Genomic DNA, 26,523 nt, shown 5'->3' on the forward strand with positions numbered 1-26,523 from the left:
GCAGGGGTGTTGGTGCGGCAGTAATTTATGAACGGGAAACAAAGATTCATGACTACTTCCTCGTGGGGTGTTACAGAGCCAGTGTCACAGAACTGAGCCCAGCGCTGGGCCTATTCATCACCTGCACAGCGAGGCAGGAGAGGGAGGGACACGTTATGTTTAGTCTCCCAGCATTCAGTGCGATCTTCACGCCTCTCTGTCCTTGACAATGTAGCTAGGTATGTGTATCAAACAGAGTGTGCTCATCAATATCCCCAATGTCTGCATGCAGAGCATTGATGGGTTTTAAGCCCCCATCCTTTCACTGCTCCCTTCACCTCTCAGCACAGGAAAGAGATAGTGACAGTGTGTTCCATCTTCAATGTAATACCCGTCATCACTCTGCTGTTTTCCATTGAGCTGCTAAAAATAAAGGTATCGTACTGTATCATAGCAATAAAGCAGCCAGGAGCAATGCATTCTGGGATTGATGTGGTCATACTTACAGAAGTCAGGTTTTACAGGGCCACCCAAAGGCCAGGAGCTAGCTTTGAAACCAATCATAGAAGACAACCCACATATGATTTTGCAATTAAACACGTGATAGTCAATTTCATCTGGAGTAGTTATGTGACGCTCTGGTTAACTGCTTCAGGGATGTTCTCTTGACATTTCAGAGTCAGTCAGGGGCTGGAAAACACTGTCTATTACAGGAACACTGTACTTTATGCACCTTGTTCTGGTTGTGTTGTTGATGGGTTTCATGTTTCATCTGACCTCTGAAGGTTGTCTGGAACAGGAAAGTAAAGTGAGTTGGAGTGAGTTGCCTGTATAGCAGTCAGTGTGCTCTGTATCTCTCCATGTCAACATACAGCATTGTAAACAACTGCCTTCACCACCCCCCCTACCTCATCCCTCTCTGTCATTCTGACAGGGGCGAGCACTGACAGCTCACAGCGCAGCACAACATTGTGTCGTGACGTGACTTATATTAATATGGTGACTGTTATTTATCGAATCAACTAACTGTGTTTAATTGTCACTCGGTTAAATTAATCATGTAACAATTAACTAATTAGGAATTTGGGGCACCATGGAAGAAGTAGTTTAACGAGTTACCATCTCCCCAATTAAACTCTTAGAAGATATATGTTATATATCGATAACAGTCACTTATTAAATAATTACCTCTTATCAGTCTCATTCTGAACGTCGCATAATCCTTGAACCTGCAAGAACCCTAACCTTATTGATAAATCAGCAATACACAAATTGGCTTAATTATTTATTTACTAACTAACTAAATAATAACACAATACAAACACACACACACACACACACACACACACACACACACACACACATAGGTTATTGATTACTAACGTAATATAATGAAAACAGGTCCCTAGTGGACTGGACTAACAATAGCATGAATGCTTTTAGAGACAGAGATTCAAACTATCGTGGTTACTTTGGAAACTACGCTCACGGAAATAAAAATGTTTAAAACCCCACTAACCGCTCATTCGGATTAGAAATGCAACATGTATTTACATGTAGCTGTCCTCGATAGTTGAGTTGATGATGTAGGACTCTGGTTTAACCACCAGAGATCCCAATGTCCTTGGTAGAGTTTCTGGTCGTAGTGGTGGTTAGAATGAGTACTTCAGCATACCCTGTAGTTCGTAGAGTTGGTCTGTTAGAATAGATACTTCAGATGTACCAACGGTTGTCTGAGAGGGATTGTCCTTCCCAACTTGTGTCTTTAGTGAAAGTTCTCTAGATGGCTATACATGCCAGCTGCAGACTGAGATGATAAGCTCTAGTGCGTTGTCTTCTACTTCACCTCGTGTAGAGGTTGAGAGTTTCAGAGTTTCTCCATTTCAAACGTGTGGACTAACGTCTCACCTTTTCTGGTCTTTCTGGTCTAACCATTTTGTAACGTGTAGCTTCAGCTTCATGCTTCCTGGTCTGGTAGAAATTCAACCATTTGCAACATCCGGCTTATACCGTAATCTGCTTGGTCTTCCTTTGGTAATGGAGTTGTAGTTTTAAACCTTTTTGTAACGTTTAGCTCATGCTTCACATCTGCTGGTCTGAGGTGAATTTCGTCACGAGGGGTTTTATACTTGAGTAGAAAAGGGGGCGTTTCATCATGTTTGTGCTCATCTGGGCGTGGCCACTAACTGAGAATAAATCAATATGGAAACAATCATATCATCTAGAATGCTAAAATCACATTGTTATCTTCACAAAAGTATTATTATACTTAATCATTCTTTTTATACAACAATTAGATGCAAACCTCATAACTGGGAAGTGTACACCCCCAGAAATACAGTTATGTTGTTCCACCGTCTTTAATGACATCACAACATAGTAATGAATTTGACATGATTGTTCCCACATTCTTTGAAGTATGAATATTGTTTCATTATCCACTTTTAGATGTTGGAGTTTTGGCGGGAAGAATCTCTGTGTTAACAAAGGGGTCCTTTCTCTCAATACTTCATGGCAAGGAAGAGAAAGTCTGCACGGTATTTACGACCGGTCATAAAACTGGCCCCCAGGAGAAGGGGTGTTCAAACCTTTGCCTAGCCGGCATCTTTGATCCTCAGCCCATGAGGGCAAGTCATGACAATTGTGTAAAAGACTCTGCCAATGTAACTGTATGATGTGCCATAAAAGAGGAAGGACAAAAGAGACTTCAATTTCCAATGCAAATTTAATTTCGGCCCCAGAGATTGTTTTTATATTGTAATGTTATTCATTGGACAACAAATGGCTTATCACTGCTTCTTCTGGTTGTCAGCAGGACTGTCGCCATGGGGCCAACTGTTGTTTCTGGTATCAGCCAGGGCGGGGATCAGGAAGGCCTGTACCGAGTGGGCACAGGGCTGTCACAGAGGAGGGAGGGAGAGATAGAGAGAGAGGGGGGAAGGGAGAGAGGGAGAAAGAGAATAAGAGAGAGAAAGTCAAAAAGACAGAGTGTATGTAAAACATAGAGAGAGATGGTGACTGCTTGATGTTCTCTCATCCCTGACACGTCATGTTGGTACTGCGGCTACTGTGGCTGCTGCTCACCCAGCCAGCCAACCAACACAGTGACACTCTCCTCTCCTCTCCTGGCCCTATTCATACATGTGGCGATTACACTGTGGTAATATAAATGCAAAAATGTTCCCGTGATTATCTATACATTTGCTATATACAAAGCACTAGTCAATTTTAACAATGATTCACTTGTCATGTTTAAAACTCCTCCAATGTCATACACTGTCATACATACAGCATATTAAGAGCCATATCAGTTCCTCGCCTGCCACTGGTCGACTTTACAGTTGAGTGATCCAAGCTATTCTTCTCCACCATCTGCTCTGTGTGTTTGTTGTCTCTGGATATTAAATTGTATATGTATGAGTGCACAAAAGCATGAGTCTCCTTTGAAGTCTTAGGCTCTCATATTGTTCATGCAGGAGTTTTGTCTGTGTAAGTGTTGGCGGGCGGTGTGGCAGCATTATGTTGGCATGTGTCCCACTGAATGGACAGCCAGAGCCTGGTGCACTCACTTGGGTCATTGCAGCTATGCAAATGTTTTCAATTTGAGTCCTTTGTCGATAGCGTGAATGCCAAATATAATTTTCACTGCCACCTACCTGCTAGAAGGGCCCTAATTGCATTAGCACTTACAACAGGAGAGGGGGAAAGAGAGATGAGGAGAGGAAAGAAGAAGAGAGAGGTACAAGAGACAAAAGCTACTTATCCATACCATTTATTACATTTACATACAGTTGCAAATGCACATTGGCTAATGAGTTTGAGCCACACACACACACATACACACATACATACATACATACATACATACACACACACACATTTTGACAGTCTGGAATTGTATGTCTTTCCATACTGTGACAGAACTAGAGTCACGAAGCATGACAGTTTTTCTTGTTTCTATAGATTCTGTAGTGTTTTGAAGATGGAAAATAACATTTCAAGTAGGCTCTGGCTGAATCAACAATAGGTTAAAAAAAAAAGTGAATAAATAGGTTTTCTCCGTGAGAGCATTGTCATCTTTCATCTTTCTCTCCTTCTGTCTTTCTTTTCATATCTCTGTAGCTCTCTCTTTCAATATTATCTTCCTCTCTTTTTCTACTCCCCCAAGTCTTCATCTAGCATGGAAATATCGAGTCAATTAGAGCATTGAAGGAAGCATAACAATGCAATTACATGAAACCTAATTACTTATTGTTCAAGGTTATAACAATCTAATTTTGTTGTTAGATTGTAATTCCATCCAAATGAATATCTGTTTCTAAAGACTGTTAGACTCAAAGGCCTGGTTGCTGTGTCAGTCTTAAATAGCCTCCTCTCCATCTCCTCTCCAGAACAACCCTATCTGACAGCAGATGACAGGTGGGAGAATTACAGTATCAATGTACATGTAACTGCCAGAATATAGGAAACACCAACATAGTGGGCATTGGGCATTGGGCCACCACAAGCCACCAGAACAGCTTCAATTCACTTTGGCATAAAGTCTATGAACCACACCTGTGTGGAAACACCTGCTTTCAATATACTTTGTATTCCTCATTTACTCAAGTGTTTCCTATATTTTGGTAGTTACCTGTATGTCCTTTCTTCCACCAATCAGTTGCCATCATGGTGGAGATGAGAGGAGGATAGGAAGCCATATGCCTACAGTGTGTGTGTGTTAGAGCCTACGTTGTGTGTTAGAGCCTACAGTGTGTGTGTTAGAGCCTACAGTGTGTGTGTTAGAGCCTATAGTGTGTGTGTGTTAGAGCCTACGTTGTGTGTTAGAGCCTACAGTGTGTGTGTTAGAGCCTACAGTGTGTGTGTTAGAGCCTACAGTGTGTGTGTTAGAGCCTACAGTGTGTGTGTGTGTGTGTTAGAGCCTACAGTGTGTTAAAGCCTACAGTGTGTGTGTGTGTTAGAGCCTACAGTGTGTTAGAGCCTACAGTGTGTGTGTGTGTGTGTTAGAGCCTACAGTGTGTGTGTGTGTTAGAGCCTACAGTGTGTTAGAGCCTACAGTGTGTGTGTGTGTGTGTGTGTTAGAGCCTACAGTGTGTTAGAGCCTACAGTGTGTTAGAGCCTACAGTGTGTTAGAGCCTACAGTGTGTGTGTTAGAGCCTACAGTGTGTGTGTTAGAGCCTACAGTGTGTGTGTTAGAGCCTACAGTGTGTGTGTGTGTGTGTTAGAGCCTACAGTGTGTTAGAGCCTACAGTGTGTTAGAGCCTACAGTGTGTGTGTGTGTGTGTTAGAGCCTACAGTGTGTTAGAGCCTACAGTGTGTGTGTGTGTGTTAGAGCCTACAGTGTGTTAGAGCCTACAGTGTGTGTGTGTGTTAGAGCTTACAATACTGTACAGCCTTTACATTATGAGTGTTGTGACACACTCTTCAATGTGAGCAATGAATAAAAGAGGTGCACAATGAACTGTACAGTGGCTTAATTGTATTGTGTGTATGAATGTACTCATACTCTGTGCATTACTGTATATCCTTCCTATTCAATGTGATGGATTTTTAATGCCACCCCTCTCTCTGTGTGTTTGTGTGTGTAGGAGATCCTTGGCCTTGGACAGATCCAGCCCTACAGATCGAAGAGAGCCTTGTTTGCCCCTCGTATGCATGTCAATGAGAACATGGAGCCGCCCTTCCCTAAAGTCATTGGCACGGTAAGCCTCACCCGTCCGTCCCACCTTGGACTCCACTAATACACTGATTGCGGACTGTTTGCAACCATATTTAGTGTTATTCACAGTCAAGGAATGTGGATATCCATATTCCAGTGATAACATGCCTCTCCTCATATGTGAACTGTGAATAACATGAATAATCAGTATTTAAACATTAAACAGTACACAATTACCCCTAACAAATATAACAACAGTGCTTTAATTGAAGATTTTAGTCCAATTCTTCTTTCTCAAAAAAATTTGGAAGACACTCAAACCAAATGGATGACTTGATGAATAGAAGGAAAAATGTGTGTGCATACTTGATGAATTCCTTTGATGAATAAAAAAAGAGCATTGATGTTCTTCCCTGGGTATGTTTGCAACTGGGATTTCTGGGACACCTGTGCATTTTGGGAAAGTTACTGGAATTTTGGAACCCTAATAGGGAACAACTATTGGACTTTATACCTTCCATAATTTACTCCTCACAGCTTCATTTGCAAAAGGAATACTAAGACATTAACACCGTGTGTGTGTGTGTGTGTTTGCAGGTGTGTGCATGTGTATGTAACTTAGGCAAGTGTGTGTGTGTGCGAGCGAGCAATAGAGCGAGCAATAGAGCGAGCGAAAGGAGAAAGAAAGACAGCTCTGCCAATCAGACTAAAGGATCAACCACATCTCAGAACACTCACAGAGTCTGAAAATGAAATCTTAAAAGAGAGACATCACAAAGCTGAGCCCTGCACATAATGGATAATTGCACACTGGAGAGTTCCTCTGAAGCCATGGCATCTTTATTCCCCCTCTGCCCTGTGGTATCTGGCCAGCTTTGGGGCCCTGGAGGGTCCGTGGCGGAGCCATACTGTAGCCCTCACCCCTTTGCCTCTCAGTTTCTCAGTGGTGAAAAAATGATGTTAAAATGATGTTTTTATTGTCACATAGGTACAGTGAAATGTGTTGTTTTACAGGGTCAGCCACAGTAGTACGGCGCCCCTGGAGCAAAGTAGGGTTAAGTGCCGTTCTTAAGGGCACATCGACATATTTTTCACCTTGTCAGCTCGGGTATTTGAACCAGCGACCTTTCGGTTACTGGCCCAAAGAGTCAGGCCCCCAATGAGAGAGAGACAGAGAGAGTGAGGTAGAGCTACAGTCAGCAGATTAGTTTGGTTTACAGGAGTTCTATAGGTGTTGCAGAACATTTTTGAAATTAGTTGAAAAGAAAACATACGTAAGTTGTGTTCTTTAGTCACTTACACGGCTACTGATTACATACTGTAGATACATCATACACCATCTCCTTCCATTTCTGTCCATACATAATTAATTTAATTGTTACGAGGATCATGTAATGGCATGCATCAGTGATGTGCCTCCACTGATGGCAGAACGAGGGTTGACTAGCTCTGTGATGATTTGAAGTAGTCATCCCTTTATAGAGAGAGATTATGTTAGAATCCTCTGGTAAGTAAGTAAGACTGCGATGGGAATGACCCCCTGCCAACCCCCATCTCTCTCTTTCTCTCTCTCTCTCTGTCTCTCTCTCTCTTTCTCTCTCTCTGCTCTCTCTCTCTGTCTCTCTCTGTCTCTGTCTCTCTATCTGTCTCTCTCGTGCTCTCTATCTTCGCTCCCCTCCTCTCCCCCAGTGAGTCCTGCATGAGGAGGCAGGCTAATGTGGGCTATTTTATATGACGTAAGCTATACATCGGAGAGCAGGAAAATGGATTTGCCACATGGATACAGCTTCTCCTCCTTATGCTCCTCACTACCAGCATGACAGCCATTAATTTCTCATATGTGTTACCCCTCTGAGGGAGAGCCTGGTAAAGGGGAAAAATGAGATCTGAAATTGCCTGTATTTTGGTGTTTCTACTCCAGTGCATTTTGACCAGACATGGCGTCGCCAGGAGAAGTTCCGCCCCCATTCATTTTTAACGAGAGCATGCAGAGAAATTTGCCCACTAAAGAATGGAAATCACCAGTAACACATTTTATAAGATTATAAATGCATGAATTTCCCATGGAATATGCTACCAATTGGATTATGGTATCTTAACATTATGATTCTCATATAGTATAGCTTATGGTACTTTCATTAACCATGGTTAACAGAGGAAGAACAATGAATTCAAGCACCACCCTCATTTTAAAGCTTCCAGTCTGTTATTCTAACTCAATCAGCATGACAGGGTGATCTCCAGCCTTGTCCTCGTCAACACTCTTACCTGTGTTAACGAGAGAATCACTGACATGATGGCAGCTGGTCCTTTTGTGGCAGGGCTGAAATGCAGTGGAAATGTTTTTTGGGGGATTAAGTTCATTTTCATGGCAAAGAGGGACATTGCAATTAATTGCAATTCATCTGATCACTCTTCATGACATTCTGGAGTATATGCAAATTGCCATCATCAAAACTGAGGCAGCAGACTTTGTGAAATTAGTATTTGTGTCATTCTCAAAACGTTTGACCACGACTGTAGGCCTGTGCTGCATTGGTGATGCATGCCATTATGATAAGCTGCAAAATGGGTTCACATGGCTGATATCCTGAGACAGTGACAATCAAATAAAACTGATTGGAGAGCTCACAACTGGACAAAAATGTCATGTTCATTTGAGAAAACAAGACAGAAACACAAATTAGAGACAGATCCCCTTCACCCCTTTTTATTGTAGAATTGTGATTAATGAACATTGACATTAGTTAATCTTGAATAATAGTTTTAAGTTAACAATTAAAACAAGTTTAAACACTCCACTTCAATGAATCAACATTGAATGAATCAACATATACTTTTAAAATGTACAAATAAGCTAACTTGTTTGTAAATGTTAGACAATTATCACTAAAGCATAATTTCAGGTAAACCAAAAAATTGTCCATACCAAAGATGGCCAACCTTGCTTCACTCCCTGATCTACTGGGTGAGCAGACTTCTATTCCAGCTCAGAAATAATATACATTATTATCAACAAGTAAAATCTGCACACCCAGCATACCTCCAGGAGCAGGATTGGCCTGCTCCAGTTTTAATAGGTTTGTAGCCTACATTGTGTGTGACTTTTAACTGTATTGTTGTATACAACATTTGCTAACATAAGTACACATACAACCCATGGCATACAACGATGTGCCAGCAGTCTCTTGGGATATTCACTGGGACCTCTTCATCTGCAGACAGGCTTTCACAGCTCTCCAAATCTGAGGACAGACATCACAAAGAAATAGGCTTAATTATATTACAATTAGACAGCCCTGACTGGCTTTCATTTGTTTTTGTTGTATTATGTTGCTATTATTTCTCTGTCTTCATATTTCATCTGGAGAATATTTTCACAATGTCCTCCCACAAACTGACCTGCCCTATCTAACTAGTAGCCTACTCTTTCCCTTTTCTGGCAGCAGGAGCAACAAACCCTTACCAGAAAAACAGGCTTCTGGCAAACAGTTGTGGCAAATCTTTGGCGAGCATTCTACTGTTTGCTGTAAATTTGCTGCACACTCATTATGAATATGCAAATTAGATCAGGTTTTTGGTTAATTTGAGAATTAACAACATTGAAATGTCTTATCTACATAAAACAAATAACAGCACTTTAAATGAACTTGCTTCACACAGAGAAAACTAAACGAAACATACTAACTATACTAAACAACATGTATTTAATGTCTTAACAAATAAAACAATTAATCCAATACAACTTTCTTATCTATATCACAATTAAACATTATGCTAAGTGGTACAATATTAAACTTGAAATCATCAGAATGCTAATATTTTAATGTACAGTAGCTTTTACATGAGAGAAATGTGAACGCCTTAGGATGTTTAAAGGTGTCACGACTTCTGCCGAGGGCAGGCTTCGGCGTTCGTCGTCACCGGCTTACTAGCCACTGCCGCTCCATATCTCATCATTCCATTTGTCTTGTCTTGTTAATTACACACACCTGGTTCTTATCCCCTCATTAGTCCGTGTATAAGTGTTCCCTCTACCCTCCTTGTCCTTGTGGGTGATTGTTTATTTGTGAGAGTAGTGGAGCTCGGTGGAGCTACTCGTACCTTGTTATTGCCGCGGTATATATTTCCCCTGTGCCTGCTTATTGTAGGAGCTACCGTTACCTTGTATTGCCAGGGTAGATTTTCCCCTGTGCCTGTTTTTCGTTTGTCGCTATCCAGCGCTATTTGTGTACGACGGAATAAACTCTGCATTCGTATCACATCTGCATTCGTACCGCCATCTCCAGAGAGAACTCTGGAGATGGCGGCCCCTGTGGAAGTCCTTTGTCCAAATTGTTGAATGCATGCACTGAAACAATCAGAAAACATCAAACAACATTAAGATACTGAAAACAATTACTGAAAACATGTTATATTTTGACATCTTTAAAGGTAGTTGAGGTAGATATGTACATACAGTGCATTCTGAAATTATTCAGACCCCTTTACTTTTTCCACATTTTGTTACGTTACAGCCTTATTCTAAAATTGATTAAATTGTTTTTTCCCCCCATCAATCTACACACAATACCCCATAATGGCAAAGTACTTTGTTGAAGCACCTTTGGCAGCGATTACAGCCTCGAGTCTTCTTGGGTGTGACGCTACAAGCTTGGCACACCTGTATTTGGGGAGTTTCCCCCATTCTTCTCTGCAGATCCTCTCAAGCTCTGTCAGGTTGGATGGGGAACGTCGCTGCTGTGCTATTTTTCGGTCTCTCCAGAGATGTTCGATCGGGTTCAAGTCCGGGCTCTGGCTGGGCCACTCAAGGACATTCAGAGACTTGTCCTGAAGCCACTCCTGTGTTATCTTGGTTGTGTGCTTAGGGTCATTGTCCTGTTGGAAGGTGAACCTTCGCCCCAGTCTGAGGTCCTGAGCACTCTGGAGCATGTTTTTATCAAGGATCTCTCTGTACTTTGCTCCGTTCATCTTTCCCTCGATCCTGACTAGTCTCCCAGTCCCTGCCGCTGAAAAACATCCCCACAGCATGATGCTGCCACCACCATGCTTCACCGTAGGGATGGTGCAAGCATTCCTCCAGACGTGACACTTGGCATTCAGGCCAAATAATTCAGTCTTGGTTTCATCAGACCAGAAAATCTTGTTTCTCATGGTCTGAGCCCTTTAGGTGCCTTTTGGCAAACTCCAAGCGGGCTGTCATGTGCCTTTTACTGAGGAGTGGCTTCCGTCTGGCCACTCTACCATAAAGGCCTGGTTGGTGGAGTGCTGCAGTGATGGTTGTCCTTCTGGAAGGTTCTCCCATCTCCACAGAAGAACTCTGGAGCTCTGTCAGAGTGACCATCGGGTTCTTGGTCACCTCCCTGACCAAGGCCCTTCTCCGCCGATTGCTCAGTTTGGCCAGGTGGCCAGCTCTAGGAAGAGTTCCAAACTTCTTCCATTTAAGAATGATGGAGGCCACTGTGTTCTTGGGGACCTTCAATGCTGCAGACATTTTTTGGTACCCTTCCCCAGATCTGTGCCTTGACACAATCCTGTCTCGGAGCTCTACGGACAATTCCTTTGACCTCATGGCTTGGGTTTTGCTCTGACATGCACTGTCAAATGTGGGACCTTATATAGACAGGTGTGTGGCTTTTCAAATAATGTCCAATCAATTGAATTGACCACAGGTGGACTCCAATCAAGTTGTAGAAACATCTCAAGGATGATCAATGGAAACAGGATGCACCTGAGCTCAATTTCAAGTCTCATAGCATTTTTATTTTAAATACTTTTGCAAAAATGTCTAAAAGCCTGTTTTCGCTTTGTGATTATGGGGTCTGAATACTTTCCGAATGCACTGTATTGGTAGGGATAAAGTGACTAGGCAACAGGGTAGACAATAAACAGTAACAGCAGCACATGTGATGAGTCAAAAGAGTTAGTGCAAAAAGGGTCAATGCAGATAGTTTAACAGTTAACCAATAGCTACCCGGACTAACTATTTAGCAGGCTTATGGCTTGGGGGTAGAAGCTGTTCAGGGTCCTGTTGCATCGGTACCGCTATGACTTAGGTGGCTGGAGTCTTAGACAATTTCTAGGGCCTTCCTCAAGCCTCAACACAATTGATTCAAACTAATCATCTAATGATGATCTTCAATATAGACTGGGGACATCATCATCAAGAGCCAGTTGTCTTCTTGCTGACTTGGGTGGAAGAAAAGCAACATTTAAAAAAAGGAAACTCTTTTCCACCTTCTGCTCCCTACTTCTCCCATTCCTCACTTCTCTCATCAACTCATCGCTGACCACTCCCTGCGTCCCCTCAGACTTCAAAATGGTCGCTCCCCTCCTCAAGAAACCAACACTTAACGCATCTAATGTCAAAAATGATAGACCTGTATCCCTTCTTTCTATTCTTTCCTAAACACTTGAATGTGCTGTCTCTGATCAACTTTCTCGTTATCTCTATCAGAACGATCTTCTTGACCCTAACCAGTCAGGCTTCAAGACGGGTCATTCAACCGAGACTGCTCTTCTCTGTGTCTTGGAGGTTCTCCGCACTGCCAAAGCTGACTCTCTCTCCTCATTTCTAATCCTCCTAGATCTATCCGCTGCCTTAGACACCGTGAACCCTAAGATCCTCCTCTCCACCCTCTCAGGACTGGGCGTCTCAGGCTCTGCACACTCTTGGATTGCATCCTACCTGGCAGGCCACTCCTACCATGTGATGTTGAGAGGATCTGTGTCTGCACCACGTACTCTCACTACTGATGTCCCCTCAGGGCTCAGTTCTAGGCCCTCTCCTCTTCTCTCTATACACCAAGTCACTCTGCTCTGTCATGTCCTTACATAGTCTCTCCTATCATTGCTATGCGGATGACACTACTTTTCTCCTTTCTCCTTTTCCCCTTCTGACACCCAGGTGGCGACACGCATCTCTGCGTGCCTGGCAGATATCTCAACTTGGGTGTCGGCCCACCATCTCAAGCTCAACCTCGACAAGACGGAACTACTCTTCCTCCCGGGTTGACCTCCATCACGGTTGACAACTCCACAGTGTCACCCTCCCAGAGAGCAAAGAACCTTGGCGTGACCCTGGACAACACCCTGTCGTTCTCTGCAAACATCAAAGCAGTGACTTGCTCCTGCAACATCCGTAGAGTACGACCCTACCTCACACAGGAAGCGGCGCAGGTCCTAATCCAGGCACTTGTCCTCTCCCGTCTGGACAACTGCAACTCGCTGTTGGCTGGGCTCCCCGCTTGTGCCATCAAACCCTGTTCCTCCGCACACTCCACTGGCTTCCAGACGAAGCTCGCATCCACTACAAGACCATGGTGCTTACCTACGGAACAGCAAGAGGAACTGCCCCTCCCTACCTTCAGGCTATGCTCAAACACTACACCCCAACCCGAGCACTCCGTTCTGCCACCTCAGGTCTCTTGGCCCCCCCACCCCTACGGAAGGGCAGCTCCCGCTCAGCCCAGTCCAAGCTCTTCTCTGTCCTGGCACCCCAATGGAGAAACCAGCTTCTCCCTGATGCGAGGATAGCAGAGTCCCTACCCATCTTCCGAAAACATCTGAAACCCTACCTCTTCAAACAGTATCTTAAATAATCCTCCTCCCCCCTTCTAGCTGTGACTCTACTGATAGCTACTTTATTGAGCAAAAATTGTCTTTCTATGCCTGTGACATGTGGTTGTCCCACCTAGCTATCTTAAGAAAAATGCACTAACTGTAAGTCGCTCTGGATAAGCGCATCTGCTAAATGACTAAAATGTCAAATTTTTGTTATGCCTAATATGGCAATTCATAATATTTTTCAGACATTCATTGTTGTTAACTCCTTACACTCGAGGAAATTGGCCTATATGGATAGGCCAAATTGAAATGTTTCTAACATAAAAATAACTAAACCCCCTAGAGTCGATGTCTGCACCCCCACAGAAATCGAATTAGCATAATAAATAATCCTCATAAAAATCTGTCAGTTTAAACTAGAGATATCTATATTTTTTTGCTTTAGATGCATCTCAATCCACCGCATCCGCTGATGTCGCACTTCCATGACAGAGCTAGAGCGGTGTTTGTCAGACTATGAGATGAAAATCGGTCTTCTCACAAAGTCGTCTGTAGCGTCCGCACAGTTTAGCCTACAAACTATTATGACCCCTCTATGGAAAGACGAACACGATGGTGTTCTCCGTTTTTCTCTCCGACACCCACAAGCGTCTTGGGACTCGTCTGAAGTCGGTACAGCCGATCTGCCAACGTCTGTCTGTAGCGTCCAAACAGTTTGGGCTACACACTAATATGACCCTTCTGGTGAGACTCTCACGAACACGTACATGTCATTTGTTTTGCTCTAGGACGCCCACAGGCGTCACAAGCCTCTTCTGAAGGTCCCCCGGAACCAGTTGAAGTACTATATATAGAGAGAGACTGTTTAGTGCCAAGAATAAGGGGTTAAATACATGTAAAAAACTAAAATACAAATGTTTCCTGATCTTTCTTATATCTCTCAGATATAGGACAGACACTTCAGAACAAACTTCCTTTAGATTTTTTGGGGGGACTAGCTGTTGTTGCATGTAGTGAATCTGTTATTTAATGCTTTTGTATGTGCTAATAGCAGTAAGGGTCAAAATAATGTTTAATGAAATCATTGTTTTATATATTTTTGGGGATACCTCAAGGGGTCTTAATATTCCAAATCAAATAGCAAAATGACCCTTGCTAGAACCCCTAAACATTACACTGTTGATTTTATGTGCATTTTACATTTGCTATAATTTTCACAGCATTTGTCAATAACAAAATCTGAAAATACTCTGGATACATTCAGTAACATAATAAGAATATTAATATACATTTTGGAGTAGGTGCAAGATAAGAAAAAACTATTACAAGTGTTTGAGTGAGAGGTCTAGCTCATTAGCCTACACACAATGGTCTGCCTTAGCCAGCTGCTAGCTGGCTAGCTAATAATACATAGTTTTTTACATTTTCAAAATGTATTTACTTACTTGAATAGGTTCACACCCACACCCATGAAGCGGACAATCTTTTGGAGCGAAGCGATGTCAGGCGGAGGCGCCGATTCTGGTCAAAACCCAGCATAATAGAGATCCAGGATAAGAGGAGCACCTCATTGGTTTTGAAGACCTCTCTCCATTTCTCTCTTTCTTTCTTTCCAGGAGAGGAATTAAGCTACCATTTATTATAACTATTCCAGAGCAGCAAGTGGGCGTCCAGGCAGTTTGCTCAGCTTGCTACCTGGGACCTTGTTCATTTAGTCTAATTGATTGTGTTAATTGTGTTAGAATGACTGTGAGGGGAGGAATCCCACCCTTTTTCCACACGTTAATCATCACTATTATGGTGAAATGAGCCGATCCTGGACTAAACTGTCTCGAACAACCTCCTTTACAGAGATCCCCAGATGAATCAAAGTGAAATCCATTTTGATGAGACAAGCTTGAAGAAGGGGAAAAGCAATAAAGAACACCTGGCTTGCACACTCCCAGTAAGATGATGGCCTTGTAGTGGCTTATGGGGCGCTACAGTAATATCTATGAGTACTCACCTTGTACTTTGCAGCATACCAAAGGTGTTCTCATTCTGGCCACTGTTACTGCTACCAGCTTTCATTATACCTATTTGGAGCTATTTTGTGATGTCAACTTGACATTTTGCCTCTGTTCCTCTGGATTTTGTTTCCTAGATAGCTCTATTAATGGTCACATTGAAACATTGAGTTCACAGTTATGCATTTAGAGAAACATTTCATTCAGAATTGTATAATGGTTTGTGACATTGACAAAACAGAATGACATAGTGAAAGATGTACTAGAAGGAAGAAAAAGAAGGAAGTTGGTCGAAAGGGTGGAGACGAGGAATGAGAAATGTAAAAATGTAAGGCTCAAGCTTTATTTCATATGCATGGAAGTCTTCTCTTCTGAGTGCACTGGTGATTACCGTGCAGGGATAGCAGTAGGGCTTTCAGCACCAGAGGCTATATATACTGTCGGAGGTCAGTGTAGTAGACAGCTTAATTCAGAGTCGATCAGCCTGTCTGCTCATGAAAATAATATAACTTCACCGAAGTTACTGAAGCTTACAGTATCTTCAACTTTCTTTGAGCAAAAACTAGTGGCAGATTCTTTCGTCACATTTTCACCTTAGCCTGAAAGTTCCTCACCTCCACCTTCACTTTGGCTGATTTCCTTTAATGAGGACCTAACAGCTAATCAGAGGCACTAATTGTGCCATTGTTTCCCCTGCTGATGTGAGTGGATGGACGTTGTGTGATGAGGATGAGCCAGGCAATTCACCACCTCAAAGGCCAGTGGGGGTGTGGCAGGGATGCCAGGGCCGGGGGGCCCCTCCAGCTACTTCTTGCTAATTACCAGCAGAGTAGGCAGACAATCAGTTCAATCTGAGTCTCTGATTGCCATTAGCAGTGGCTGCTTTGACCTTGTTAGGACATCTGAAGACCCACCGGGGGACGGAGTTCTCCTCTCCACCTGCCTGCCAGTGATGACCCCATAAATCAAACAGAGAGACACTCCTTGTGTGGCTTCTGTTCTGAATATGTCCCAGAGCTGTGAAGAGCTCCTTGGGGACATCTTGGTGCAGTCTGTTTGCTCGCTGGAGAGACTGCAGCTCCACTCTTCCCTGACACGAAAATACACTCTCTGAAACAGGGAGTGTGTGAGTGCTCTTTCCCTCTCTGTCTGTTTCCTCATTTGCCTTGTTTACCCCAAGTTGTTGCTGAGTATCAGGCTTCCGGAGAGAAACATCAGTTGCATCTTCACCTTGCCCAAACTTTAACTCCAGTCAGTGAAGTGCTTTACAGTACTGGCACATCAGCTTACTTTAGATCTCACAGGCAGGTGTACAGATGTCGGATCTTACCTTGATCGATGAGAATTTTCCTGCTGCATCAGGAAATTAAAATGAGCCTCGTCATTCCTTGAAAATGAGCAGTTCTCTTTCTCTCCAAGCGGGGGCAGTCGAGTCATTGGGATCAGGCCTGCTATTAAAGTAATATTCTCTCTCGCTCTCTCAAACGCTAGGCCTATGTCCTATTACTGCAACATTCAAATGCACAAAAATGTATCTGAAATGCAGCCATACACATCAACAACTGTCATTTTATATAGCTTAATAACACAAGATACAGTACCAGTCAAAAGTTTGGACACACCTACTCATTCCAGGGTTTTTCTTTATTTTTACTATTTTCTACATTGTATAATAATAGTGAAGACATCAAAACTATGAAATAACACATATGGAATCATGTAGTAACCAGAAAAGTGTTAAACAAATGAAATTATATTTTATATTTGAGATTCTTCAAAAAGCCACCCTTTACCTTGATGACAGCTTTGCACACTCTTGGCATTCTCTCAACCAGCTTCATAAGGTAGTCGCCTGGAATGCATTTCAATTAACAGGTGTGCCTTGTTAAAAGTTAATTTGTGGAATTTATTTCCTTCTTAGTGCGTTTGAGCCAATCAGTTGTGTTGTGACAAGGTAGGGGTGGTTTTCAGAAGATAGCCCTATTTGGTAAAAGACCAAGTCCATATTATGGCAAGAACAGCTCAAATAAGCAAAGAGAAACGACAGTCCATCATTACTTTAAGACATGAAGGTCAGTCAATCTGGAAAATTTCAAGAACCTTAAAAGTTTCTTCAAGTGCAGTTGCAAAACCCATCAAGCGCTATGATGAAACTGGCTCTCATGAGGACTGCCACAGGAAAGGAAGACCCAGAGTTACCTCTGCTGCAGAGGATAAGTTCATTAGAGTTACCAGCCTCAGATATTGCAGCCCAAATACATGCTTCACAGAGTTCAAGTTACAGACACATCTCAACATCAACTGTTCAGAGGAGACTGCGTGAATAAGGCCTTTATGGTCGAATTGCTGCAAAGAAACTACTACTAAAGGACACCAATAAGAAGAAGAGACTTGCTTTGGCCAAGAAACACGATCAATCGACATTAGACCAGTGGAAGTCTGTACTTTGGTCTGATGAGTCCAAATTTGAGATTTTTGGTTCCAACCGCCGTGTCTTTGTGAGATGCAGAGTAGGTGAACGGATGATCTCCACATGTGTGGTTCCCACCATGAAGCATGGAGGAGGAGGTGTGGGGGTGCTTTGCTGGTGACACTGTCTGTGATTTATTTAGAATTCAAGGCACACTAAACCAGCATGGCTACCACAGCATTCTGCAGCAATACGCCATCCCATCTGGTTTGCACTTAGTGGGACTATCATTTATTTTTCAACAGGACAATGACCCAACACACCTCCAGGTTGTGTAAGGGCTATTTGACCAAGAAGGAGAGTGATGGAGTGCTGCATCAGATGACATGGCCTCCACAATCACCCGACCTCAACCCAATTGAGATGGTTTGGGATGAGTTGGACTGCAGAGTGAAGGAAAATCAGCCAACAAGTGCTCAGCATATGTGGGAACTCCTTCAAGACTGTAGGAAATGCATTCCTCATGAAGCTGGTTGAGAGAATGCCAAGAGTGTGCAAAGCTGTCATCAAGGCAAAGGGTGGCTACTTTGAATAATCTAAAATTGAAAATATATTGATTTGTTTAACACTTTTTTTGTTACTACATGATTCCATATGTGTTATTTCATAGTTTTCATGTCTTCACTATTATTCTACAATGTAGAAAATAGTAAAAATAAAGAAAAACCCTTGAATGAGTAGGTGTGTCCAAACTTGTTACTGGTACTGTAGATATTGGTCTCCGGTAGGCTACGTGTCAATTGTATCCTAAGGTTACGAATCAACGGTCAACGCTAGACCACCCCAATGTAGACTGGGGTGGTCTAGCGGTTAGGGCCACTGTCTGCCGGGGCGGCAGGTAGCTTAGTGGTTAAGAGCGTTGTGCCAGTAACCGAAAGGTTGCTGGTTCTAATCTCCGAGCTGACTAGGTAAAACATCTGTCGATGTGCTCTTGAGCAAGGCACTTAACCCTAATTGCTCCTGTAAGTCACTCTGGATAAGAGCGTCTGCTAAATTACTAAAATGTAAATGTAAAAAAATGTCTTCAATGCACACTTGGCGTGTGTTCAATTCCGGCACACTGACTTCTGGCACAAATAACTCAATCCCTCCAATTGACTTGATTTAGTTACACATTTCAAATATGGACATTCCAGGGGTATTCTACTCCCGATCTTAATAAGAAATGACCATATCAGGCACCTTTGGATAACATAAATAGGAAATGAATAAAATAATAACAGTAGGCTACACCAACATTAGTTTCAATTCATACAAAGTGTCAGGTAAATTGCCATAGTAGATTTGGTAAACGAGGAAATACTTTACAAATTTAACAATTTAAATAGCATTAATGACAACTAATTTCACAATATAATTTGTACATGTGATGGTGAAGGTGTACTAAAAAGATTTACCCCAAGTTTGATGTTTTAATTTTCCCTCAGAATGAAATATCAAGGAGGATCAGGTAAGTGTTTCAAAAGTCAAACAACAATCAATATCTAAATGTCACTATCAATCATGTTACTAGTATGCAAATCAGACACATTTCAGCATGGAATTAAACATCAAGGTAAGTATTCAGGTAAAAATCTTGTAAGTAATAAATAATCAAACAGTGCAGATATCAATTGCCGTAGTCAACTCAATCATCTTTTTTCTGCCAAGGTAGGATTTACTGGTCATGTCTAGATGGGATACAGCTTTTGTCAAATTGATGTAAACCCTTATCCTAATCTTAACCTACTCCTCCTAACCTGCTACGTAAATGATCCGAACCTGCTGCATAAGTTCTCCTAAACTGCTATGAAAAGTACGTTTGACAAAAAACGTATTTACCCTCCATCCTCCTTCTCTTCCTAAACTGTATTTTAATGTCTTGGCTGGCCCATTCTCCTTCCCCTCGGCCATGCTGCTACAAGCTGTAAATAAAAAGACACACACACAAAAACTTGATTTCTAGTATATGGCACAAAAAGCTTTCTGAGATGATACACTGACTGTATGGCAGATGTGCTTATAGGCCTTGTCATAAAAGCAAAATGACATTTAGACACACACACACACACAGAGTGAGAGAGAGCAATGGAGTGGGAGGATGCTGCACTTGACTGACCCATTTATCTATGTAGCTAGCTACATTAGACATTTTAGAGAAAGGAGGAGATAGGAATTCCCGCTCGTTCCACCCGGACCCCGCTGTCAGCGTCCGGAACTCCAACGCAAAGTCCTGCGCGGTCCTCGTCCCCTGCCTCAGGTGGACCAGTCGCTCACCCGCCTCTCGACCCTCGGGCGGGTGGTCGAATACCGCCCGAAAGAGGCGAGCGAACTCCCTGTAGCCTCCAACGTGGCTCCTCCCTCATTCCACACCGCCTTGGCCCACTCCAGGGCTTTCCCACAGAGGCAGGAAACGAGGACGGACACCTTCTCCCGCTCCGATGGTGCCGGCCTGATGCTGGCGAAGTAAAGCTCCAATTGGAGGAGGAATCCCTGGCACAGCGCCGCTGTCCCCTCAAACACCCGTGGTCGGGATATCTGGATCCCTCCTGGTGCTGGGGTGTAGGTGGCTGGATCCGGTTGGCTAGCTGGTCTCGACAGATCGGGTCTGGTCCTCTCCAGGCGTTGGACGACCTGAAGAACCCGATCCATCGCTTCCCCCAAGCTGGCCAGCATCGTGGAGTGCTCCTGGACTCGTGCCACGACTCCAGGCATGCACTCTTCTCCCGCTGACTCCATAGCGAGAGGTGGGTGATTATGTGATGCGTGTGATAGAAGGAGTCAGGCGCAGGAGAGTAATACACATCCAAAGAGTTTATTCCGTCGATAAACAGTTGCGCAAGCATGCGACAACAACACTCAGCCACAGGGGAAAATTCTACCCTGGCAACAACAAGGTAAGGGTAGCTCAACCGAGCAACACACAGCTCACAACAAACAATCACCCACACAGACAAGGAAGCAGAGGGAACACTTATTCAATGACTAATTGGGGATAAGGACCAGGTGTGTGTGATTAATTAGACAAGACAAATGGAGTGATGATAAATGGATCGGCAGCAGCTAGTAAGCCGGTGATGACGAACGCTGAAACCTGCCCGAACAAGGAGGGGAGGTAGCTTTGCCCGTTCGCACACTAGAGAGCATCGAGGACACACACCACACCCGTATGTAGGACTGACAGTGCGTCCATCCCGCTATCTGTATCCGAGTTAGACAAGTCACTTTGGAACCTATTTGTGCTCTGTTCTAACAAATCTCGCTGCGCATCATGTAGAAATGACCTAGTCAAATCATGCTATTTTTCGCATGCTTGGAGTTCTTATGCAAACTCCTCTATTTTGCAGTCTGAGGTCCTCTGGGATCTCACAGTTGTATCAAGTATGTTCACCTCTAGTTTGCTGTAACGCAATTCGTTCTTGCCGAGTAGAAACACAGCAAGCTCTAGAATTGATATCCTCTTAGATTTGTCTTATGCATGCCAATATATTGCCAGCAATGAAGAATTTCATCCCTAGTCTAATCAAATGTGAGACCATTCTTTCCTTTTTTGATAAAATCATTAATACGAGTGGATTGCCATAACTAAAAAAGATCAGTCGCCTAAATATTCGCCATCACGTAAGCTACATATTTGTTATATATCGGGGAATCTAATGGAATAAACTCCAATTTTGTAGTATCCGTAAAATATATAAAGTCGGAGGTCGCCATTTACTGTAGTGGGGTAATATTTGATATATATGCATATTATATACACCTCACATACGACCCATAATAAGACTATGCAATAAGCCTATTAAAATGTTTATCTGATTCCATAAAGATGATTTCACAATATGCAAGACACTATAGTTGAGTTACAGGAATTGGAAGGTCAAGAAAGTTCTGAGAATGGAATTCTAAATGTGTATTTAATTAACATTGTATAATGAATGGATTCACATACAAGGCATAACGCTTAAGTTACAAAGAATAAAGAAGTATTACAAGGCATTATTCTAGGCATGATCAGAGAGGGAGAGAGAGACAAAGTATCCATGGCTTGTGCCATGGCCCATAGCGCTTGGGGGTGAGAGAGAAAGAAAGATATTCTGGAAGTATTTTATATTACCAATGATTCTTACTGCCAAGGACTATACACCAAATTTTCTGACAAACCTGAAAATATCATCCAACCTGGAACTGAGTAAGTAATGTTCAGTTTGAAGCTACTTTGAAAGCTTAGAATGAAAAGAACATTACAATAATCTCTAGATATTTAACTTTATAAAGACCAAGTGCTAAGTTAAAAGGCTACCAAGCTTGCTAGGAAAGAACTGACCCGGCTGCAACATTAATTAGCACTGAAGTGTGAAGTGAGAGGTATGAAGCCCATGAACTACAGGACAAAATATAAACCCTCCAACCCAAAAAGGCGTGTGGTGTTGATGGTATCCTAAATGAAATGATAAAATATACAGACCACAAATTCCAATTAGCTATACTTAAACTTTGCAACATCAATCTCAGCTCTCGCATCTTCCCCAATATTTGGAACCAAGGACTGATCACCCCAATCCACAAAAGTGGAGACAAATTTGAACCCAATAACTACCGTGGGATATGCGTTAACAGCAACCTTGGGAAAATCCTCTGCATTATCATTAACAGCAGACTCAAACATTCCCTCTGTGAAAACAATGTACTGAGCAAATGTCAAATTGGCTTTTTACCAAATTACCATACAACAGACCACGTATTCACCCTGCACACCCTAATTGACAAACAAATCAACCAAAACAAAGGCAAAGTCTTCTCATGCTTTGTTGATTTCAAAAAAGCTTTTGACTCAATTTGGCATGAGGGTCTGTTATACAAATTGATGGAAAGTGGTGTTGGGGAAAAACATACAACATTATAAAATACATGTACACAAACAACAAGTGTGTGGTTAAAATTGGCAAAAAACACACACATTTCTTTCCACAGGGCCGTGAGGTGATACAGGGATGCAGCTTGAGCCCCACCCTCTTCAACATACAGTGGGGAAAAAAAGTATTTAGTCAGCCACCAATTGTGCAAGTTCTCCCACTTAAAAATATGAGAGAGGCCTGTAATTTTCATCATAGGTACACGTCAACTATGACAGACAAAATGAGAAAAAAAAATCCAGAAAATCACATTGTAGGATTTTTAATGAATTTATTTGCAAATTATGGTGGGAAATACGTATTTGGTCAATAACAAAAGTTTCTCAATACTTTGTTATATACCCTTTTTTGGCAATGACACAGGTCAAACGTTTTCTGTAAGTCTTCACAAGGTTTTCACACACTGTTGCTGGTATTTTGGCCCATTCCTCCATGCAGATCTCCTCTAGAGCAGTGATGTTTTGGGGCTGTCGCTGGGCAACACGGACTTTCAACTCCCTCCAAAGATTTTCTATGGGGTTGAGATCTGGAGACTGGCTAGGCCACTCCAGGACCTTGAAATGCTTCTTACGAAGCCACTCCTTCGTTGCCCGGGCGGTGTGTTTGGGATCATTGTCATGCTGAAAGACCCAGCCACGTTTCATCTTCAATGCCCTTGCTGATGGAAGGAGGTTTTCACTCAAAATCTCACGATACATGGCCCCATTCATTCTTTCCTTTACACGGATCAGTCGTCCTGGTCCCTTTGCAGAAAAACAGCCCCAAAGCATGATGTTTCCACCCCCATGCTTCACAGTAGGTATGGTGTTCTTTGGATGCAACTCAGCATTCTTTGTCCTCCAAACACGACGAGTTGAGTTTTTACCAAAAAGTTATATTTTGGTTTCATCTGACCATATGACATTCTCCCAATCCTCTTCTGGATCATCCAAATGCACTCTTGCAAACTTCAGATGGGCCTGGACATGTACTGGCTTAAGCAGGGGGACACGTCTGGCACTGCAGGATTTGAGTCCCTGGCGGCGTAGTGTGTTACTGATGGTAGGCTTTGTTACTTTGGTCCCAGCTCTCTGCAGGTCATTCACTAGGTCCCCCCGTGTGGTTCTGGGATTTTTGCTCACCATTCTTGTGATCATTTTGACCCCACGGGGTGAGATCTTGCGTGGAGCCCCAGATCGAGGGAGATTATCAGTGGTCTTGTATGTCTTCCATTTCCTAATAATTGCTCCCACAGTTGATTTCTTCAAACCAAGCTGCTTACCTATTGCAGATTCAGTCTTCCCAGCCTCGTGCAGGTCTACAATTTTGTTTCTGGTGTCCTTTGACAGCTCTTTGGTCTTGGCCATAGTGGAGTTTGGAGTGTGACTGTTTGAGGTTGTGGACAGGTGTCTTTTATACTGATAACAAGTTCAAACAGGTGCCATTAATACAGGTAACGAGTGGAGGACAGAGGAGCCTCTTAAAGAAGAAGTTACAGGTCTGTGAGAGCCAGAAATCTTGCTTGTTTGTAGGTGACCAAATACTTATTTTCCACCATAATTTGCAAATAAATTCATTAAAAATCCTACAATGTGATTTTCTGGATTTTTTTCCCTCAATTTGTCTGTCATAGTTGACGTGTACCTATAATGAAAATTACAGGCCTCTCTCATCTTTTTAAGTGGGAGAACTTGCACAATTGTTGGCTGACTAAATACTTTTTTCCCCACTGTATATATATAAACAAATTGGCGAGGGCACTAGAACAGTCTGCAGCACCTGGCCTCACCCTACTAGAATTTGAAGTCAAATGTCTACTGAGGAGGGCCTAAAGCAGCACCAAGATCTTCTGCACAGATTCTGTCAGACATGGGCCCTAACAGTAAATCTCAGTAAGACAAAAATAATGGTGTTCCAAAAAAGGTCCAGTTGCCAGGACCACAAATAAAAATTCCATCTAGACACCGTTGCCCTAGAGCACACAAAAAACGATACGTACCTTGGCCTAAACATCAGCGCCACAGGTAACTTCCACAAACCTTTGAACGATCTGAGAGACAAGGCAAGAAGGGCCTTCTGCTCCATCAAAAATAACATACAATTCAACATACCAATTAGGATCTGGCAAAAATACTTGAATCAGTTGCCCTTTATGGTTGTGAAGTCTGGGGTCCACTCACCAACCAATTATTCACAAAATTGGACAAACACCAAATTGATACTCTGCATGTAGAATTCTGCAAAAATATCCTCAGTGTACAACGTAAAACACCAAATAATGCATGCAGAGCAGAATTAGGTCGATAAACGCTAATTATCAAAATCCAGAAAAGAGCCGGTAAATTCTACAACTACCTAAAGGGAAGCTATTCCCAAACCTTCCATAACAAATCCATCACCTACAGAGAGATTAACCTGGAGAAGAGTCCCCTAAGCAAGCTGGTCCAGGGGCTCTGTTCACAAACACAAACAGAGCCCCAGACAGCAACACAATTATGCCCAACCAAATCATGAGAAAACAAAAAGATAATTACTTGACACATTGGAAAGAATGCCATTTGGCCCTTAACAGAGAGTGGCAGAGTACCTGACCACTGTGACTGACCCAAAATTAAGGAAAGCTTTGATTATGTACAGACAGTGAGCATAGCCTTGCTATTGAGCGAGGCCGACATAGCCTGTCTTCTATTGAGAGCCAGGTCTGCCTATGTGCACACTGCCCACAAAATGAGGTGGAAACTGAGCTGCACTTCCTAACCTCCTGCCAAATGTATGACCATATTAGAGACACATATTTCCCTCAGATTACACAGACCCACAAAGAATTCAAAAACAAATCCAATTTTGATAAACTCCCATATCTATTGGGTGAAATACCACAGTGAAATACCACAGCAGCAAGATTTGTGACCTGTTGCCATAAGAAAAAGGCAACCAGTGAAGAACAAACACCACTGTAAATACAAACCATATTTATGTTTGTTTATTTTCCCTTTTGTACTTTAACTATTTGCACATCGTTACAACACTGTATAAAGCCATAATATGACATTTGAAATGTCTCTATTCCTTTGGAACTTTTGTGAGTGTAATGTTTACTGTTTAGTTGTCATTCTTTATTTCACTTTTGTTTATTATCTGTTTCACTTGCTTTGGCAATGTAAACATATGTTTCCCATGCCAATAAAGCCCATTGAATTGAATTTAATTGAAAGAAAGAGCGTGTATCTCACCACAGCTGGTCAGGAATAAATAACGAGAAAGATACAATGATATCTAAGACCCTTTATAACATCTGAGTTGTTTAGATTCAAAATATGAGTTGTTGACCAATAGCATTACTGTTGAGTTAACCTCCAATCAGATATCAGACCTACAGGGTGTAAAGACAACAGAAGCTCTGCTACCCAGAGGTGTGACAGAATGGAGGTTGGAGAGATCAACACAGAGAAGGCTGAATTCCTGAGGAGACAATACAACCTTTTGCAGTGTTGATAAGGAGTGTTGATAAGGGTCACTTTGGGGGCCACTTTACAGGTTAATGGCAAGAGAGAGAAGAGATTGTCTATTCTTGTGTTTTTTGATGTGGAGTCCCTCCCGACCCAAGTGAAGCTGGGGTATGTGTACTTTCCTGTAAGAGCTTTTATTTCCAGGCCGTTGCAGTGTAAACGGTGTAGAATGTTTGGACATGTAGAGAGTGCCTGCTGGCGAGGAATCCGAGATGTAGAAGTTATGGAAAAGAAGGTAATGTTGTATGTTATGAAGAAGCTGTGAAGTGTTACAACTGTGGTGGAAAGCATGAAGCTACATCTTTGGAGTGCCCAACGAGGGCGAAAGATAATGAGTTTGCCAAAGTCAGGCCGTCCAGAGCATTTCATATGCAGAGGCTTTCAAAAGGGTGGAGGGAACGAAAGGTACTCTTGGGTGTTGGGAAGGCCTTCAATGCAGGCTGTAGAGTTGACTTCCCACCAG

General features: G+C 42.6%; 1 protein-coding gene across 1 annotated transcript in view; it reads left to right on the forward strand.

Moving 5' to 3' along the window:
- Positions 1-5,572: 5,572 nt before the first annotated feature.
- The window catches only part of LOC311135171 (cadherin-13-like), a 352,167-nt gene continuing 331,216 nt past the window's right edge, over positions 5,573-26,523 (forward strand). Inside the window, exon 1 of the mRNA XM_084169093.1 lies at positions 5,573-5,681. Within this exon, the coding sequence (XP_084025219.1) occupies positions 5,631-5,681 (51 nt within the window). The 5' untranslated portion in view covers positions 5,573-5,630. The remainder of the gene's footprint in view (positions 5,682-26,523) is intronic.

The sequence above is a fragment of the Coregonus lavaretus genome (genome assembly GCF_964263955.1).
Source record: "Coregonus lavaretus genome assembly, chromosome: 9".
Classification (NCBI taxonomy): domain Eukaryota; kingdom Metazoa; phylum Chordata; class Actinopteri; order Salmoniformes; family Salmonidae; genus Coregonus; species Coregonus lavaretus.